Genomic DNA, 19,172 nt, shown 5'->3' on the forward strand with positions numbered 1-19,172 from the left:
TCAATTGTAGCAGTTGGGCTGCTAATGTATTTATCTCTTACACTTTCACGTTTATCATGTATCCCATGTGTAGCCTATGAGTTCTCTTTCTGCCGATTGGATCAAATTGGTATCCAACTGAAAATGTAAAGCTTATTTTCTGTTCAGTGTTCACTATAAAAAAGAGCATGAGACGGGAAGACCCAACAAGAATTCTAGCAATGATTGCAATCAGAATATTATATAATATAATATTAATACACTTAACAAAACAATATCACTTACCTTTTAAGTATATTGAATTAAATGTAGGCCTATATGGGCCTATACTGTATATTCTGTATTGCTCAACGAGGTATAGTTTTGTTGTTTTTAATGCCATCAATAATTACACCACATTGTTAAGAGATGATTGCTATACGTTTCAAATGTAAAATGTTTGGCACAGTCATTAGCATCAAAGAAATAAACATTTATTCACCATTGTTGCAAAAACAACTAGGCTACATTCAATAAACCACAATAGTTGGTTCTGCACTTCTGTCAGTGGGATGTCCATGCAGTGTTTGATATAGAAGGCATTTCTCTGTATAGGCCATAATGATGTAGCCTAAATAGCCTACAGTAGGTCACAGTCACACTATTCTCTTTAAAGTATTTAATTTGAGTTATGGTAAGTTAAATATTATGGGAGATGTCTAGTATGTGGCTCTTAGATCAAGGCTTCAACAGAGAAAGCGTGTATTGTTCTCATATGCTAATGTTTGCAAGCCTGACAACAATCCCTCTACCCCTCCCTACAATGGACAGGCTTGTGTATGAATGCTCCAGTCTGTTGGACAGGCTCATGACAAATGTCTTTGTTTTAGATCAAACCCCCTCTATCTTATTGTATGAGACATGGGCTTCAATGGGACTTAAATATGTGGGTGGGAAGTAAGCATTACTGTGTTTTATGATTATTGTCCAGTTCAACATTATTCAGTAACACTTCGTCATTTTAGTCTTAATCTAATTTTTTATGTCATCAGCTGTAAGTCATCATGCTGGGCCCGCTACAGCAGGCTATCATTTTTTTTAACCCAAAGGCAATTATTTAAAATGAAATGCTGACACAATATCAACACAATTGGTCAGTCTTAGCCTATACCGAAATGTAAATGAAAATAGTCTAGAATGTTTTGTTCTTGTGCTCAACAGTTAGAAAGGTATATATAAGGCCTATAGTAAAATGTAGTGCAGGTTGTAGGTTGGTTAAAATAAAGAGAAGATTATTAAAATAGAATAAGATAAAAAATATATATATTCTGTGTCTCTCTCTCTCTCTCTCTGTGTGTGTGTGTGTGTGTGTGTGTGTGTGTGTGTGTGTGTGTGTGTATGTGTGTGTGTGTGTGTGTGTGTGTGTGTGTGTAACTGAAATGGATTATTATTTTGAGTCATGCTTAGTGCAAGTAAAAAACAGTTTTGTAAAACTTTTGATAATAAAATACTTTGAAACATAGTTTTTTTGTCCAGCTCATGAATGTAGCCTGCATGTGATTAGTGAGTAACAAGTAAGAAGAAAACAAAAACAATCTTAACCCATGGTGCCCCACCACTATTGTGTCGGGTGGGTCCATCATAGATCTACGATGAACAATAGTGGTGGTCCCCAGGCTGCTCCTATAGTCAGAATGGTGGTCCCTGGGTCAAAACCAGTTGAAAACCCCTGCTCAAGGACAATAAGTCGATGAGATTTGTAACTCAAGAGTCACCGTCAATGTAGTTTGCGCCACAATGTGCGTAGACTATGCAGCCACTAGTCTGCACGTTAACGGAATAGGTAGGCCTTAAGGTCTATATAGCCATTCGTTAAAGCATGTGTCATCATATCTTATGTTCCCACGTAGCCTATTTTCTGAATGGAGCATTGACTATAGTGGGGTGCTTGTCTGCGATCGAACTGTGTACGGTGACGCACACTGGAGACGTTGGTCCGTTGGTGCAGCCTGCAACACCGCGTTCTCACTCTCTCCTCACCTCTCTCTCTCCATCCAGCCACGAGTTGGCGTGAGTGACGTTTTTGTCTATCTCAAACGGTTTATTGTCATACTACAGTGTCTCAGGGCCGGGAGAGGGAGGTGCAGATTTGCAGAAGCAGGAGGAGGGGGTAGGCCGGGTTGGTGGTGTCCATTACGCACCGAACTTTGGCACGCGTGCTTGCATCTCCCGTTTACCAAGGACAGCTGCGGTACGGTCTGTTGTTGCATGTGTAACTTTGAGTAACACACGTCAGTAAATTGGAATAGTTATTTCAAGTTAGTTTTTAGCTGTCTATATGTAGTAATTTATTCGCCCGATGTCAACATCTCTAATCTCTGTGGTATTATTTGGAGCGTGGTTTTGTAACTATATCAATATTTCACGGTGACCACCACCCAAGAGATAGTTGCGGGAACTTGACCGGCATCATCATGTCGGGATCTCCGGGACAGAAGCCGGCACTGAGGCCTGGCAGCAGTCGCTTCCAGGTGGATCTGGTCACGGACACGGAGACAGAGAGGACCGCCACCACTGCGCCGGGCACAACAGATGGAACTACGGGACTCTCCTCGGGCCCAGGCCCAGCTGCAGCGGTGGAAGAGGAGTCAAAAGGAAGGTTCAGAATGGGAATGGTGGGTTTTTTTGATGGTGGCGGCTTAGGGAGCGCCATGGACATACTGGGCCTTCCGCCAGACGTCTCTCAAGGCCCCGATGTAAAGAGCGACTCGGTGAGCCTCCATTCAACAGGTACGGGCCACACGCAGGCCTCCGACACCCACTCCAACACATACTACATGAGGACCTTCGGCCACAACACCATAGACGCCATCCCCAACATAGACTTCTACAGGCAAACGGCTGCCGGGGATAAGATGGCACGACCCTCGCTGTCTGAACTACACGACGAACTGGACAAGGTAACACAGCAGGCCTAGTAGCAGCATATAGCCTATACTACAGTCAATTCAATTCAATTCAAAGGGCTTTATTGGCATGAGAAAACATACGTTTACATTGCCAAAGCAGAAAGAACAATACAACAATACAGCAATACAATCAAAACAAAAATTATTTGAAGGTCAGAATCTTCAATAGATCAAATTCTATGTACCAAGGTCACTCAATGCAGGTATAGTGCAGAAATATACACAATGATTAGTCTTTAGGGTGGTTGTGTTCCATTACAGTCGTAACAGTCCCTTCCCGTGTTGCTGTCATGTGTCCGCTCACGGCATGTGTTGTGGAGTGTGTGTGTGTGTGTGTGTGTGTGTGTCAGGGAGAGAGAGAGAGAGAGAGAGAGAGAGATGATGAATTCACTTTACAACTGATGAATATGGATCAGATAAGGTACACGGGCTGACACAGTTAGAACATGCAAACTGTGGTAACTTCATAGAAAGAGTAATCGGCGTAGAGTTATTTACAATCAGTCCTGTACATACAATGTCTCTGTTAGGAGCTGTCAAGACCCCAGGGGTCACGGGACAGTTCTAATCTTGATGAAATATCTCAACTGTGTTCAGGGAGCTTCCTGCTCTGTTCTCTAGCCTACAATGTATCTGTGATTGAATCAGTTAGACCTGTTAATAATATATTACATTCTACCTTTGTGACATTATGTGTTAAATAAGGTTCTGCATACTTTATAATATAGTATTGATATTTAGTTAGTCCTATTGATATAAACCGTATAGTCACTGGTCACATGAGCTACATGCCAGATGTCCCGTCTACCTCTTACAGGCAGATCCGGTGAAAGCAACAATCTGATTGGCTCCCATAGAGAGGAGGCAGCCTGTTTGAATCCGGAGGGGGGACTTTGTGAAGTGAATATATGGCAATGTTTGGGACCACTGTTTTGTGTTCACATAGATTGGCTACTATGATGTGACTCCGAACTGAGGGCACGGGGCCTTCAGCCCGTGCCTCTGCCTTGTTGTACTGAGTGAATCCTGACAATAAAGCTGGATTCGTAAGACTGCAACCTGCCTGCCTACCTCCGTTCCTTCTCACTCATTCAACCATCGCTGCTACAAGACAAGGGTCATTTGACACAAAATATATACATCAGAATGGCGCCCCGATGTTGGAGGAGCGTTTGGTGGAGATGCTTTTCTTCTTTTACGCCACGCGAGACGGACCTACGGCTGGTTTTGTGGGTGACTGTTGTTGCGGTGATGGGGTGAGTGAGTGATGTGATTTGGGGGAGGAGAGAGGGTTAGTACTTAGTACGTCCGCTCAGTAGACAACGCGCAATTGTGCATTTGTCATTGTTTATTTTTCTGTAGTCACCGGGCGAGAGCTCATACCTCGTCGTTAACCCTGGTTTAAAAACACTTTTTACGACAATAAAGTCCAAATTCTAGCTTTATGATGGCTCATCGTCAAAGTGACGATTCATCATAACGCACATATACCTGGCTATTATTGCAGCTGGAAGATATGGCCTGGCTGTATAAATATTTCCTTTGTTTCTATTTTTTGGGAGCGTGTTTTTTGTATTTCTCATATTGTTGTAATGACCAACATGCTGTTTTTGGGGAGTGATATTTCCAATTCAAGGGGAGGCAATATTTTGGGTGAATTAGCTGTCTCCCTGGAAGTACCTCCAGGGGTTTAGTTGGGTAACATGGACCAACGCTTGCCACGGGTATTATGTTCTTCAGGAGTTTGGGATTATTAATTATGATTATTAATTCTTCACGTAGCCAGTCGAAACCGTGGAAGTTTAGTGCCGGCGGTGGAAGGCCTATTTATTCCATAATACAAACTGCAGTTTTGTATGTGGCCTGCGTGTGCTGTCTGGGTGATTTATGATCGGACGCATATGCTTGTATGGTGAATGATGTTGGATTGAGATCTCTTGTTTTTTCTGTGGTTCGTTATGGGACCGTGTATACCTTTATGTTGTGGGGGTGAGGGTTTTCTCCGGAGGAGGGGAATCCCTTTGTAGTTCATGCAGGTACGAAAGTGTTTAAACTTTAATACTTTGTTTTTCGTTTGCGTTGTGGTTACTTTCCTTGTGATGTCTGTCATATGGGGGACATGCTGATTTGTTTTCGTTATATTTGTCATTTGTCGCAGGTTTCACGAACGACTTGTTGTGATCTTGTCGGACATTTTTTACACAGTAGGCCTTTGCGGTTTTCCCTTATGCCCGCTCCGTGCGTGTGTGCGTGCGTGTGTGGGTATGCGCTCTTTTGGTGCTGATTTCGCTGGGGACGTGTGTGTGAGTGTTATTGGGGTTATTATGTGACCGGTGTATGTTTTTTCATCTGGTTTTTAGTTAGTTCATGTCTGCTCTTTTTGGGAGGCGACAGTCATGATGTTTGATAGAATATTCTCTATCTTTGGCTTGACAAACAAACCTAGGATTTTGGAGTGCGTGCGTGAGTGCATGTGCCTTGAGTGCTGTGATGTGTGTGTGTGTCGGTTGATTTGTTCTACTGACTGTGTGAGTGTATTTGTGTACTTCTGTGACTGGTGAGAGTGATGTGTTGATTTATAGATGGCATATAATGATACAGGGTGTGCCTGGTGATTTTGCACTGTTTTCTTTGAGATTCCTGTCATGAGCCATATGATGGTGATGGCTCAAGGGGGGAGGTTAGTAGGAGGTTAAGAAATGATAAATGAACTAAATTAGATAAGGGAACTATAAAATGGCTAATCATGTACGTTAGAGTGTATAGGAGTGTGAAATTAAATTTAAGAAATTATTTAAGGTGCAGTTATGGACATTTTCTGTGTTAAAATGTGGGGCTAAAGTATCCATTTGGCATATAGTAATCAAAATAGCTAGACTATTAACTTCACTATAGTAATATGGTTTGGGATTAGGCCTTTTGGAGAAATAGTAGCTGGGATGGCTATTCAAATCAGACCTGTCTGAACGGAATGGTTATCACCTCATTTTTTGGATCAGTGGCTGTTTTAAAAAGTAGATTGACTTTTTTCTTAAAAGGATAATATAGATATTATGGCGGATGTTCATGTTCAATTTGACGGAGACAACAGCTCTATGGCTTGTTGTCTTGTGCTCCAAAAGTCAGAGATTGGGGACAATTTTGATAGTAGGATAAAACAGTTGCTTTGAGTGAGTTAAATCTACTAATCTACTAATCTACTGATTACATGAGTTTGGTTGTATGCAAATGAGTGTGGGGGATGTAGGGGTGACCATTATGGTTTTCCATGTATGTGTAAGAGAAGCACATTGTGTCGCTTTTGTGTGAGTGATTGAGTCAAGGGTAGTAGTCTAAGAAACTATTGTGTGATGTGAATGTGTTATGTTTGAAGGGTTGGAAAATAATGTTACTAAATAGTAGTAGTAATTCCAAGCGACTCTGTATTAGAGTGTCTGCGGCATGGGATGTTCTCATTTAAAAAAGGCATAGCGATGGTAGACGTTGTCTACTGTTGACATTTTTTTATTTTTGGCGGTGGAATTTGATTTGGTACATCTTAAGGGTGTCAGAAGAAGCAACTGCTTGCCAGGTCATATGAAGCTTGAATTGGGGTAGGCTGGCCAGGGGTTTAAATGAGAAGATTACAAGCCTGTGTGAGTGTGTGAGTGAAATCATCATGTGATTGAGAACAATATATGTGTGAGTGAAATCACGATGTTTGTTTGAGAATAATGTATGAGTGAGTGTGCAAATTAATGAATGTCTGAATGTACTTCATGCAGAGACTTACTTGGGGACAGACCAAGCTGTGTCCAGTGAAGTGTTGTTAAGAGGGGGAGAGGCGAGAGCTATTCCTTTCACCCTAAAGAGATAAGGTCGTGGACCTCCTGTCCTGTCATGTCTTATCTTCTATACCACTGTGTTTTAGAAGACCCACTGTGAGCTGTGAGCAGTTATTTATTGGGGGGTACTAATTTAGGGAAACAGATATGACAGTGTTTGAAGATCTTTGCTCTCCAGGAGTGAGGAGAGACTAGAGTCTGATGTCAAAAGTAGATTGCAAGGACTCTGAACAAATGATTGGCCTTAGTCAAGATGCCTGTGTGTGTATGGGGAGTGAAGGCGACGGCTGACGCAACCTTTTTACATACAGTGATCATGGGGATTCGCGAACCCGTGATCTGAGCAGCTGGCTATAGCTGGTGGCATGGCTGAGGGGGTTTTAACCCATATCTCCAGGAGTGGCATATCTCCGGGAGTGGAGTTTTCAGCTGAGGGAAGATCAACCAAGGTTGAACATTTTCAGGGTTAGAGCTTAACCATCAGTCCTGCCCTATCGGTAAATGAGCTTGTTGATTTGACATCAGTGAGTTGTTAGTTGGTTCAGTAGATAGGCCTGCATATTTTCCTTTAATAGGTGTGGAAGAGAGGAGTCCATCGATGGAATGGATTCCATCTACACCAGTGGTCTACAGGTTCCAGAGGATGTCGACAGGTGACATCCGACAGTGCCAACAGGAAGATCCCAAGAGGACGGAGAGAGTCCAGGGGGGTGTGTCCACAGGCAGCTGTCTACGCAACATGAGAGAGGAGCTCCTAAATCAGCTTCTACTGAGAGGAGATCAACACAGCAGGTGATCTTCACAACTGCTGTTGTGTTCGCTGCAGGAAGGTGTCGGAAAGAAAACTATTCTGTGGCCATGGGGCCCACGGGCTGAGGCTACAATGGAGGAGAGGAACTACTTCTGCTCTGAAGAGAGGAGGGCGGAGCGTTCCAACGTTCATGTTACAATGAGGAGAAGAGAGTTTCATTGCTATTGCTTTCATGATTGACATGATTGTACAATAAGCTGTCCACTAGAGCCTTGTGATTGCTCGAAGATACACTTGTGTTGAGACATATGGTGACTTTCTGCTCTGTACCTACAGATCTGAGAGCTATGCCAGTGCTGAGAATCAAGAAGGATTTTTCCAAGCGTTGTTGTTCTGTAGGCGAAAAAATAAATGTGGGAACTGTTTCCTACCGTGTGTCTGGACGTCTGAACAATTTGCGTCATGGAGGAAAAGAAAAAAAAAATGTTGTTCATCTGGATTGTGATTAATGTCTGAAAATGTTGTTTTGATGTTTGAGTTTGTTGTATTCTGTGCTGACATGAGTCAAGTAGATATAGCAAGGTACTGGAAATGGTACTATATTTTAGGGATGTTTGTGTTTATTTTGTCACGTCTTGAGTGTTTTCATTTACAGGTATTTGAATTTAATCAGTATAGGAATTTGATTTGGTCTAAATAGGATTTTACATATTATGGTTCAAAGTTAAACCTGTCAACAAGAGGGGGTTTGTTCTGATACAATTTAGGTGGTTAACAAGATGCTCCTGTGTCGAGGGGGGTCTTATCACGTCAAACTGTGGTTTAATGATTCATTTTGGAAAAAATATTTTTGGAAATATTAATTTGACAGGTTGTGGATTCTGATGCTGTAATAGTATTGCAACAGGCGTAAAAGCCTGTTGAGGGGGGAATATGATGAATATGGATCAGATAAGGTACACGGGCTGACACAGTTAGAACATGCAAACTGTGGTAACTTCATAGAAAGAGTAATCGGCGTAGAGTTATTTACAATCAGTCCTGTACATACAATGTCTCTGTTAGGAGCTGTCAAGACCCCAGGGGTCACGGGACAGTTCTAATCTTGATGAAATATCTCAACTGTGTTCAGGGAGCTTCCTGCTCTGTTCTCTAGCCTACAATGTATCTGTGATTGAATCAGTTAGACCTGTTAATAATATATTACATTCTACCTTTGTGACATTATGTGTTAAATAAGGTTCTGCATACTTTATAATATAGTATTGATATTTAGTTAGTCCTATTGATATAAACCGTATAGTCACTGGTCACATGAGCTACATGCCAGATGTCCCGTCTACCTCTTACAGGCAGATCCGGTGAAAGCAACAATCTGATTGGCTCCCATAGAGAGGAGGCAGCCTGTTTGAATCCGGAGGGGGGACTTTGTGAAGTGAATATATGGCAATGTTTGGGACCACTGTTTTGTGTTCACATAGATTGGCTACTATGATGTGACTCCGAACTGAGGGCACGGGGCCTTCAGCCCGTGCCTCTGCCTTGTTGTACTGAGTGAATCCTGACAATAAAGCTGGATTCGTAAGACTGCAACCTGCCTGCCTACCTCCGTTCCTTCTCACTCATTCAACCATCGCTGCTACAAGACAAGGGTCATTTGACACAAAATATATACATCAGAACCTCTCTCCCTGCCTGACAGATTGTTATGCTGGTGTCATGTGTTAAGAAGAGATGACGTGCAATAGATAATTTAAGTCACTTTTGAGTTATTTGACAATTCCTTCACTGTTTGACCACATTCCTTCATGCCCACCTAGAAGCCACTATAGGCTACTGCTGTCAAGGGACTGCATGACATCATGGGAGCATAAGTTATTAAGTTGTGCATAATTACACACACACGCACATGCACTCACACACGCGCACATACACACGCGCACACACACACACACACACACACACACACACACACACACACACACACACACACACACACACACACCAAATTTAAAGATATCCCATCCATCCATCCATCCATCCATCTATCCATCGTCAACCGCTTATCTGTAGTCGGGTCGCGCTGGCAACAGCTCCACCAGAGTGTTCCAGATGTCCCTCTCCAGAGCAACATGACTTCCTCCTGGGGGATCCCGAGACGTTCCAAGGCCAGTGAGTCAATGCGTTTCCTCCAACTGCGCCTTGGTCTGCCCCGGGGTCTCCTCCCAGTGGGACGTGCCTCAAGGACAACCCTAGGGAGACGCCCGAGAGGCATCCTAACCAGATGCCCGAACCACCTAAGCTGGCTCCTTTCCAGGCGAAGAAGCAGCGACTCTACTCCGAGTCTCTCTCGTGTGACTGAACTTCTCACCCTATCTCTAATTCGCAACCTTATTCTTTCGGTCATGACCCACACTTCATGACCATAGGTGAACAGTGCGGTACAGCGACTCCAATACTACCCCTGCTGCTCCGATATTCTTTCCTTTCTTTTTCTTTTTTTTAACATAGACTAGTCACCAATTTGGCTAGATCACTCTTTTGAGTGGATGCACCTCTGTAGCTATAACAAAACAATATGTCTCACATAATAAATGATCGGGACTCAAACTCACGAAACTCTGTCAGGCTGGATTACCAACCTGTAGGTGCCCAGATGACTACACCAGCCGCCGAGGCCATGAAACATTTCACAGATTCTGAATTAATTTGGTTGGTTTCAGAAATTCAGATAAGGTTCTCACTTCTGAGAACCTGCTCAGGAGGTGGTACTAACCCTGAGTTCTGTCGAACCAGAACGAAAAAAGGTCTAAAATGGTGTAAATATAGCAGTCGAAGGAGCCCTGAAAGTGTGACTGTGATGACAACATATTGTGTATATGAAATATATGTATTGTCTGCTCTCTCTTCAACACTTCCACCACTAATTGTTACTCAACTAGGAGCCTTTTGAAGAGAGTTTGGCCAATGGGGAGGAGCTGACAGCAGCAGAGGAGGCAGCAGCCCTGGCAGCAGCCAAGGAGGCTAAAGGAGGAAGCGTAAAGTTCGGTTGGGTCAAAGGTGTCTTGGTGAGTGGGATTGAACCATTAAGACTCGAGGCAGATTTGACAAATATCTTCGAAAATCGACAGTCCATGTTATCAGTGGTGCTCAAACCTTTTCATGCACCCCATTCCACTGTTTCAGTGCATAGAATATCGTTATCAACCGTCATCAGGACCATGCAATGGGCCCAGTATGGACATTTTCCACATACTCACTGTTTCAGTATGTCATTATCAGCTATTGTGACGGGTGATAATGGTATTTTTGTGTCACTGATGTCAATGACGGAGGCGTGCCGTGTCTGGTGGCCTTGAGCCACATGAGGCACCGCCGAGCGCTGCGCTAGCCGAGCAAGTCGCCGTGCCGAGCGTTGCGAAGGCCACCACTCAGTGCCGTCCGAGTTACGTCCCGATAGGCAGAGAATAGTATATATTAGTAGCCCCTAGTTTCCATGCGCCGACAATAGAGTTGGAAATGACACGTTCAGCCAAACACCACAATGTCTAGTATGCCAGTATGGTCATATGGCCGTATTCCAACGTCCTGATAACGGTTGATTTCGTATATTTAATACAGTGATAACAGTCGAATGGGCTGTTTCATGGACCCCCAAAACAAAATGTATTTGGCTTCCGAACCCCCCCCCCATCTCAAAATATATTGTTCCAGGGACCCCCAGAAGCAAAGATGTGAGTTTCACAAAGTATAAAAGTATACTTTTTAGCTCAAAGTGTGTATGTGTGTGTGTGTGTGTGTGTGTGTGTGTGTGTGTGTGTGTTAAAGATCCGCTGCATGCTGAACATCTGGGGTGTGATGCTCTTCATCAGAATGTCATGGATTGTAGGACAGGCTGGCATGGGTAAGTTACATAATAAGTAAGGTACTCCACAGTCATCTTACCAGACCAGTCATCTTGCCAGATTTTCATGAACCGATATCAGAACTAAAAATATAAGTATTGTAATATGTACAAAGTAACATCATTGCATGTATTTTAGTGCAGTATACACCTACAGCAATAGGACACATGGCTCGGGAAGTGTTGGCTTCCAAGGCTACTTACTATTAAAACAACACAGTTTTAACTGAATAGATTTCACCAAAATAAATGATCTTGAACAAAACAGTAGTCTGATGTATATAATATACCATACAGAGGAGAAATGTGCACGCAGCAGACACGAAGTGAAGTCCCAAGATGTTTATTCAAACGGAGTACAGCATACAGCATTGAACAGCAACAGCATCACGCCAGCCATGCAGAGTGCATGGCTCTCCCACAAGGCTCGCGCCCGACTGACTGACTAAAATGATAGCATTGAAGCCACCTTTTAAACACTCCACATTTGGTCAAAGGGATCGACATGGTGCATATCTATTAGTAGCAAGGTCCTTTGATTCAATCACTCTGTCCCTTTACGTCAACAGACCCCTAATTTACATAGACCGGAATTAGGCTCCTAGCTTCTCCTGAGAGGCCGACACCCCTAGGCAGCTGTCCACCACAAGGTCTACTGTATGTAAATTTACACAATTGACACGAAGGCATTGCAACACAGTATAATTATGAGATCCTAAATATTCTTCATATTCCCCCCTTGATCATCAAAAGATGATCATCTAAAAATATGGAACCATAATTATCTTACACCCCCCTTGACCCTTAGCTTAGACAATACATTCGAGAAACCAAAAAATAACAGCCTTACAGTACAGAATTCCCCCAACATGGTTTTCAGACATCCATACATATATGAATAATGGAAAAATGATTAGTACAGGTAACAGACATTAAACAATACATATTGCCGCTTTCAACTCCCTTTTACAAGAGCACTTTTTGATACGTAATAACCTACATGATTTACAAACTAAACTCTGCTGTCCAATGTTAAATACACAATGCCAGCTAAACCACTCTCGGATTTACCCTGACCAACATCACACACTGGTGATCCAAGTAGATACACATTCCACGCCAGAGTCTAACAATAATATCACACATCTCTTCATATCCATAGGAAAATTCCTCATTGATTCATAATTAGGCTAAATGACTCAACTTATCTAATTATACGACAAACACATACCAACATGAGGCCTATTATAATTCATGCTGAAAACAAACGAGACGCACAATTTGTTAAACAGAGAGAAGAAAGTCCATCTTTTCTCTGTACGAACAAAGGAAACTTCTTCTCTGTATGCTGCTCTTCCTAGTTTACCTCGAACTGTTCGCTCAGCTGCACGGATAAAAGTTCAAGAGTCTGTTCACTGCTGTTGTCCCGCTGTCCTCGTCATCATCTCATTCTCCCCCCTCCCAACTCTGAACCATCAGAGCTGGGAACACTCGTGAAGAAAAAAGAAAAGGCTGGAACAACTTCATCACAGACCCCTTGATCAGGTCCACGAAGGCACTCAGCTTAGGTCGGTCAATCGGCCACTGCTGCACCGTGCTGCGCCTCACCGATCCCCGCCCGCAATCGCTGTCCCCGCGCCGACGTGATGAAAGACCAAGGCCTCCGTGTGGCTGTCGCCGCTCCATCGACCTCACCGCAGCCCACCCGTGACACCCGTCCGGTGGCTCGTCATCGGTCCCCGTCGCACAACACTCCTCGCGGTGGTCGCCGTCATCATCCCCGCTGCGAATGGACAAGAGATCACGGCCGGGTCGGGCCCGCCGAAGCTTCTTCCGTCGCCGCTCACAAAAAACTCCCCTCCACCGAATTAGACGAAAAAAAAAGCCGCTGGTACTGTTTCATCTGACGTGATAAACACACCAACACGACCGGTTTCTGGCACCATCTGATGTATATAATATACCATACAGAGGAGAAATGTGCACGCAGCAGACACGAAGTGAAGTCCCAAGATGTTTATTCAAACGGAGTACAGCATACAGCATTGAACAGCAACAGCATCACGCCAGCCATGCAGAGTGCATGGCTCTCCCACAAGGCTCGCGCCCGACTGACTGACTAAAATGATAGCATTGAAGCCACCTTTTAAACACTCCACATTTGGTCAAAGGGATCGACATGGTGCATATCTATTAGTAGCAAGGTCCTTTGATTCAATCACTCTGTCCCTTTACGTCAACAGACCCCTAATTTACATAGACCGGAATTAGGCTCCTAGCTTCTCCTGAGAGGCCGACACCCCTAGGCAGCTGTCCACCACAAGGTCTACTGTATGTAAATTTACACAATTGACACGAAGGCATTGCAACACAGTATAATTATGAGATCCTAAATATTCTTCAAGTTCACCAAGGTCAAATTACTACAAGCTATTGAGAAAACAAGAATTGATTACATAGTCATAATAATTATATCTGCAATAGTGGGTGAAATAACTAGTGGGTTGTTGTTGCAACTTGCTGGCTGCAATGCAATGCTATCCCATTGGCTGAGAGGTCGGCTAGGGGCAAAAAGTGTCTGGTTGCCTAGAGACGAGGCAGCCAATCAGAAAGATAGGTGACTACAGTAGCCAATGAAATTATAAGTTGCCACTAGGTGACTACGGCAGCCAATGAAATGATAAGTTGCCACTACCAACCAAGGCCCCAGTGAGGCTCTCCGAGGTGGGACTGCAGGCGGACCCGTGGAGTTATGGCGAGGAAACTCCGTGCAGCTGGAGGTTAACATTGAGAGCGCGTTTGCACTTACGCATTTTGGACACCAAATTTTGGTGTGGAGTTTGCATGTTCTCCCTGTTCCCCTAGGGTAGGTAAGGTATCCTCACAAAAAAACATCGTAGTAATCCTGGTCTCTATAGTCTATACTGCCTCCCCTTGGTCAGCTGGGGCCTCTGATGGAGGGGAAAGTATAACTGGTTGGAATAACGTGTCCTACTGGGGGAACTCCCCCTGTCAGGTGATAAGAAGTGGCCTGTTCACTCCTCATGCATTGGAGGAAGCATGAGCATGAGTGAAAAATGGGTTACAAAATCTTGGAGAGAGAGGGTGACCGTTCAACATTCTAATGGGTCATACCTGTAGGTTTGATTCCTACACGAGCTATGCAGTATGTCCTTCCAAGGTGTCCATGAGCAATCTAGTTCGCTGATGGGTTTGGATTCTGCTTGGTTCGCCTCAGGGGTCCTGGTAAAAGTACAGGAGTCGAGATCCACTTTGGTGTGTTTTATTAACAAAGGCAGGTAAATGTCATTGCATTTGTTGGTTTCTAAAGGAAACAATAAACATCACCATAGCCTATAGCTAATTATCAAACCATACTGAAGCTTAGGACAATAAACAAACACATGACACATAGTTGGAGCATGAAACACAGTTATGTCATATATAATAATACTTCATGCAGTCTTGAATAATCTTGATACTCACTTTAGTCATGAACTCAACCTTCAGAACAACAAGAAACATAATGGAAAAAATTAATAAAATAAATAAAATAAAAACTATTGAAGCTAGCTGGCTAAGATAGGCACTTGAGTCTCTGAACATGCTGACTGCACTTCTCTATGCTGTCTTTAGCATACAAATCGCCTCCCAGTGGCCTGATGTGTATTTATAGGTATGTATGTCCTCAAACTATGAATACATTCTAGTCCAGGCCCAGGGCCTTTCTAAGAAAAACACTGACTGATCTGCTCACAGACTACAGTCCAAATAACACTCTGATGTATTTTATGTTGTTGTTGATATATCTGTTTATGGAGTGCATACACTGATGATTTATTTTCTGTTCAACAGTGTTGACGATTGGGATCATTTTGATGGCTACTGTGGTAACCACCATAACCGGCCTGTCTACCTCGGCTATTGCAACCAATGGCTTTGTACGTGGAGGTGAGATACAGCAGTAGCCTAAGTGGTGCATCTGTAAATTATGAGTTCATTATAAACATGTCACACATTTAGAGAAGAGTCCCACGGAGTACCATGGTTTATTATTTTAATGTTGGGATATTAGTCATTAAACCTTAGTTTGTCAGAAAACCTTTTCAAATGCTAGTTAATGCTAGTTCTCTGTTAGGAGAGAAATATTTCAATTCTAAATCAGACACAAGGTCAATGAGTTTACAATGATATACTGTGTGTGTGTGTGTGTGTGTGTGTGTGTGTGTGTGTGTGTGTGTGTGTGTGTATATATATATATATATATATATATATATATATATATATATATATTTATTTTACTTTTGTGTTCCCCAGGTGGTGCTTACTACCTGATCTCCAGGAGCCTGGGGCCAGAGTTTGGAGGCTCTATCGGACTAATCTTTGCCTTCGCCAACGCTGTGGCTGTTGCCATGTATGTGGTCGGCTTTGCTGAGACTGTTGTGGAGCTGCTAAATGTAAGTAAGCATTACTCTGTTTGATGATGTTTCACTAACCTTCAGTACAATTTTAAGTCATTTGATACATTGGTTCTCAATCTTTTTCATGTCAAGGACCTCCAGATTAATTAATGTAATTGGCCGCAGACCCCCATTGGGAAATATTTTGTGCCAGGTACAGGATTTGCGTTTCAGAAATATTCCAGATTTTCCACATAGTAGTCAGAGTCACTCATCAAACTGTTTTTACATCTCTCCAGCGGTCTGTCCACCATGAGAAATACTGATCCGTTTTTCTGAGCAGTACGATATTGTTGATATGTGTTGACGAGGTGTCTGGTTTGTCTCAGGATGTGGATGCGTTGATGTTTGATGAGACGAATGACATCCGTATCGTTGGCGTCCTGACTGTCATACTGCTGCTGGGGATCTCTGTGGCTGGAATGGAGTGGGAGGCCAAGGTACCAATGTTTGATTGTACGCAGTGATGGAAGAAGCGCTCACGAATCATGAAAAGCACTAAGACTTGTTTACATCAGGGTCCTCCATTTTCAATTCAATTGACTTGGCATCAGTGACTGTTTGGCACAGAACTACTGTAGTTACAGACAGACAGTAATTCCTGGTAAGATACCGGTATTATTTTTTGCAAACGCTGCATGGATTAAGTGTGTTGTGACTCTCTCTCTCTCTCTGATTCTCAGGCTCAGATTGTGCTGTTGGTGATTCTGCTGGCAGCCATCGCCAACTACTTCATAGGAACGTTCATGCCCATGGAATCCAAAGAACAGAAGGGCTTTTTTGGCTACAACAGTCAGTCTGGCCTTTTCATATTAAAACACATTGACTGCGTAATTAATTAATATTTAACCTTTGACTGCTGGTGTTTTTGAGTGGTGCAACCACTCCTACAACGAAGCAATGTCCGTGTCTATGTGTGGTTAACCTATGTGTTCACCTATGTGACGTTAATGAGCATGAGAATGAGAACCAGTTGTGCACTGTTGTGCCAGAAACCCAATATTGTACGTCGTTCCATTCCACGCACGGGTGCCTTAAATTAGCACACACGACTGTCCTAGTGTCCGAAAATAATCCATGACCGATCCGTGAACAAAAGGCGATCGTATCGTGCTGCATCGTCCCATAGGAATCCATTGTATGGGAATTTCCACTGGCCCCTATAGCCACAGGCAGAGTTGTTTTGTTCCGGTCATGTATTCCAAACGTGTGACATGTCACAAAGAACCCGCGGAAAATGTAAATGTCTCATAAGTTATCAAAAGCGCCCTGCAGTCTCAATAAAACAAAACTCGGGAAAGACGTGTTTAGCAGGGAAAGACTCAATCAATTATCTCGGGAAACTCGGGTTCAGCCGTCTGTGTTAAGCCCTTGTAGCGTATTTAACCCAGTAGTGTAACACTTATTTTAATAAAGAAATATCACTTAGCTACGTTTAACATAATATGTTAAAATCTAACTAAATATGATTTAGTTACAGTTCTACTGTCAGAACATGGTGCTGATGTGCTGAAAATAACTAAATATTATTTAGTTACAGTTCTACTGTCAGAACATGATGCTGATGTGCTGAAAATAACTAAATATTATTTAGTTACAGTTCTACTGTCAGAACATGATGCTGATGTGCTGAAAATACTGTTACCACTACTTTTGAACTCTTGTTCCTAGTTAGGTTTTTAAATGAGAAAATGAATATTTTCTCATGTAACAAAATAAAAATGGAAAACACAATTTTACAAATGAATGCACAGCATTCCAACTGCTGGTTTCCTCAACGTGTCATGTGTTATCTATCAAACAGAACAACTAATATATTGTGTGATGATTGACTGAAGGTGTTTGTTTGCTGTCAGGCACCACTGAAATCAGCATATCAATTGGTCACAAGGAACAAGGAGTGCACACAATACGTGGAGAGGTGCCAAGTTCTTCAAAGCCATTTCTGCCTCATATCTCCTGGTGCTCTCATTGGCTATTGTTCATCGACATTCCAGATTTGGTGCAGATAATTTCAAACATGCTTGAGTGTCTAGGATGGCTCAAAGTAACTAGTTCTGATTTAGCATTTTGTCCCAGATCTCAACCTTTTGTCTGGGACAGGAAAATCAGGGCCATAACGACCACATCAGATCCATGGTCGGCCCATTGGGCTAACGGGATGGAATCCCTAAACTCTGCAACACAAGAGCCATTCTCTCTACCCACTGAGCTACCTGACTAACTGTGACACTTGCAGAATGATGGTATCATTGCCATGGTGTATGCAATGAGCTACAGAGGGCCTACATTCTAGAGTTGAATTACTTTTGAAAAAGTGATCTTATCTCCTGTATCTGTATCATCTCCTCTCTAGTGGCCATCTTTCTGGAGAACGTGGGTCCAGACTTCAGGGATGACGAGTCCTTTTTTTCTGTGTTCGCCATTTTCTTTCCTGCAGCCACTGGGATCTTGGCTGGAGCCAACATCTCTGGAGATCTCACTGTAAGTTCAAAACAAAAAAGGAGCATTTATTTAGAGGCCCTATTAAGCCCTATTTTGAAGGGGGACCAGCTGACCCTGATACTAGACTGGACAAACGCTTACGGCCATACGCACTCGCACACACACAATGTATTGATTGATTGATTGATTGATTGATTGATTGATTGGAAGAGTTATCCGTTTAGCCTAATGTCTGACTGTATCTTGTGCCGTTTACATTTCTGTCTAAATAAAGTATTCAATCAATCAATGAGGATAATTATTGTATTGTGATCTTCACCATGCAGGACCCACAGTTAGCTATCCCTAAAGGAACCCTGCTGGCCATTCTTGTGACTGGTCTGACGTATGTGGCTGTCGCTCTGTCTACTGGTAAATACTTTGTTTACACCTTACTCAAAACTCACTTATACAGTATGTCAACTATGTAGCCACAAAATATTCACCTTTGAAAAATTATGTTTGTCCACGACATTGAAGACCTCATAAGCCCACTTACTTTTGAGCTTTGTCCCTCTGGATGAAAACGCTGGTATACAGCACACCGCTGTACACTGCTGTACCGTATACCAGACAAGTGGTAATATATATTGATATTAGTGATATTAAAGGAGTAGTTCACCAATTACACACCTCATGAAGCCTTCATAGAGATTTAGTTTTTTTTGTTAATTTTGTAGCATTCCTAAGCCAATAATTTGATGCAGGTGATTGCAACACCATAGTGCAACATATGGTGAAGTATTGTAGTGCAGGTGATTGCAACACCATAGTGCAACATATGGTGAAGTATTGTAGTGCAGGTGATTGCAACACCATAGT

At 42.8% G+C, this 19,172-nt stretch overlaps 1 protein-coding gene across 1 annotated transcript in view; it reads left to right on the top strand.

The window, feature by feature from the left end:
- Positions 1-2,167: 2,167 nt before the first annotated feature.
- LOC308316413 (solute carrier family 12 member 2) overlaps positions 2,168-19,172 on the top strand; it is a 33,674-nt gene continuing 16,669 nt past the window's right edge. The window contains exons 1-9 of the mRNA XM_080765037.1: positions 2,168-2,918; positions 10,445-10,570; positions 11,331-11,406; positions 15,262-15,357; positions 15,724-15,863; positions 16,196-16,306; positions 16,550-16,658; positions 18,223-18,350; positions 18,638-18,722. Of these exons, the coding sequence (XP_080621163.1) occupies positions 2,433-2,918; positions 10,445-10,570; positions 11,331-11,406; positions 15,262-15,357; positions 15,724-15,863; positions 16,196-16,306; positions 16,550-16,658; positions 18,223-18,350; positions 18,638-18,722 (1,357 nt within the window). The 5' untranslated portion in view covers positions 2,168-2,432. The remainder of the gene's footprint in view (positions 2,919-10,444; positions 10,571-11,330; positions 11,407-15,261; positions 15,358-15,723; positions 15,864-16,195; positions 16,307-16,549; positions 16,659-18,222; positions 18,351-18,637; positions 18,723-19,172) is intronic.

This window comes from Protomyctophum bolini (assembly GCF_963924005.1).
Source record: "Protomyctophum bolini genome assembly, chromosome: 6".
Classification (NCBI taxonomy): Eukaryota; Metazoa; Chordata; class Actinopteri; order Myctophiformes; family Myctophidae; genus Protomyctophum; species Protomyctophum bolini.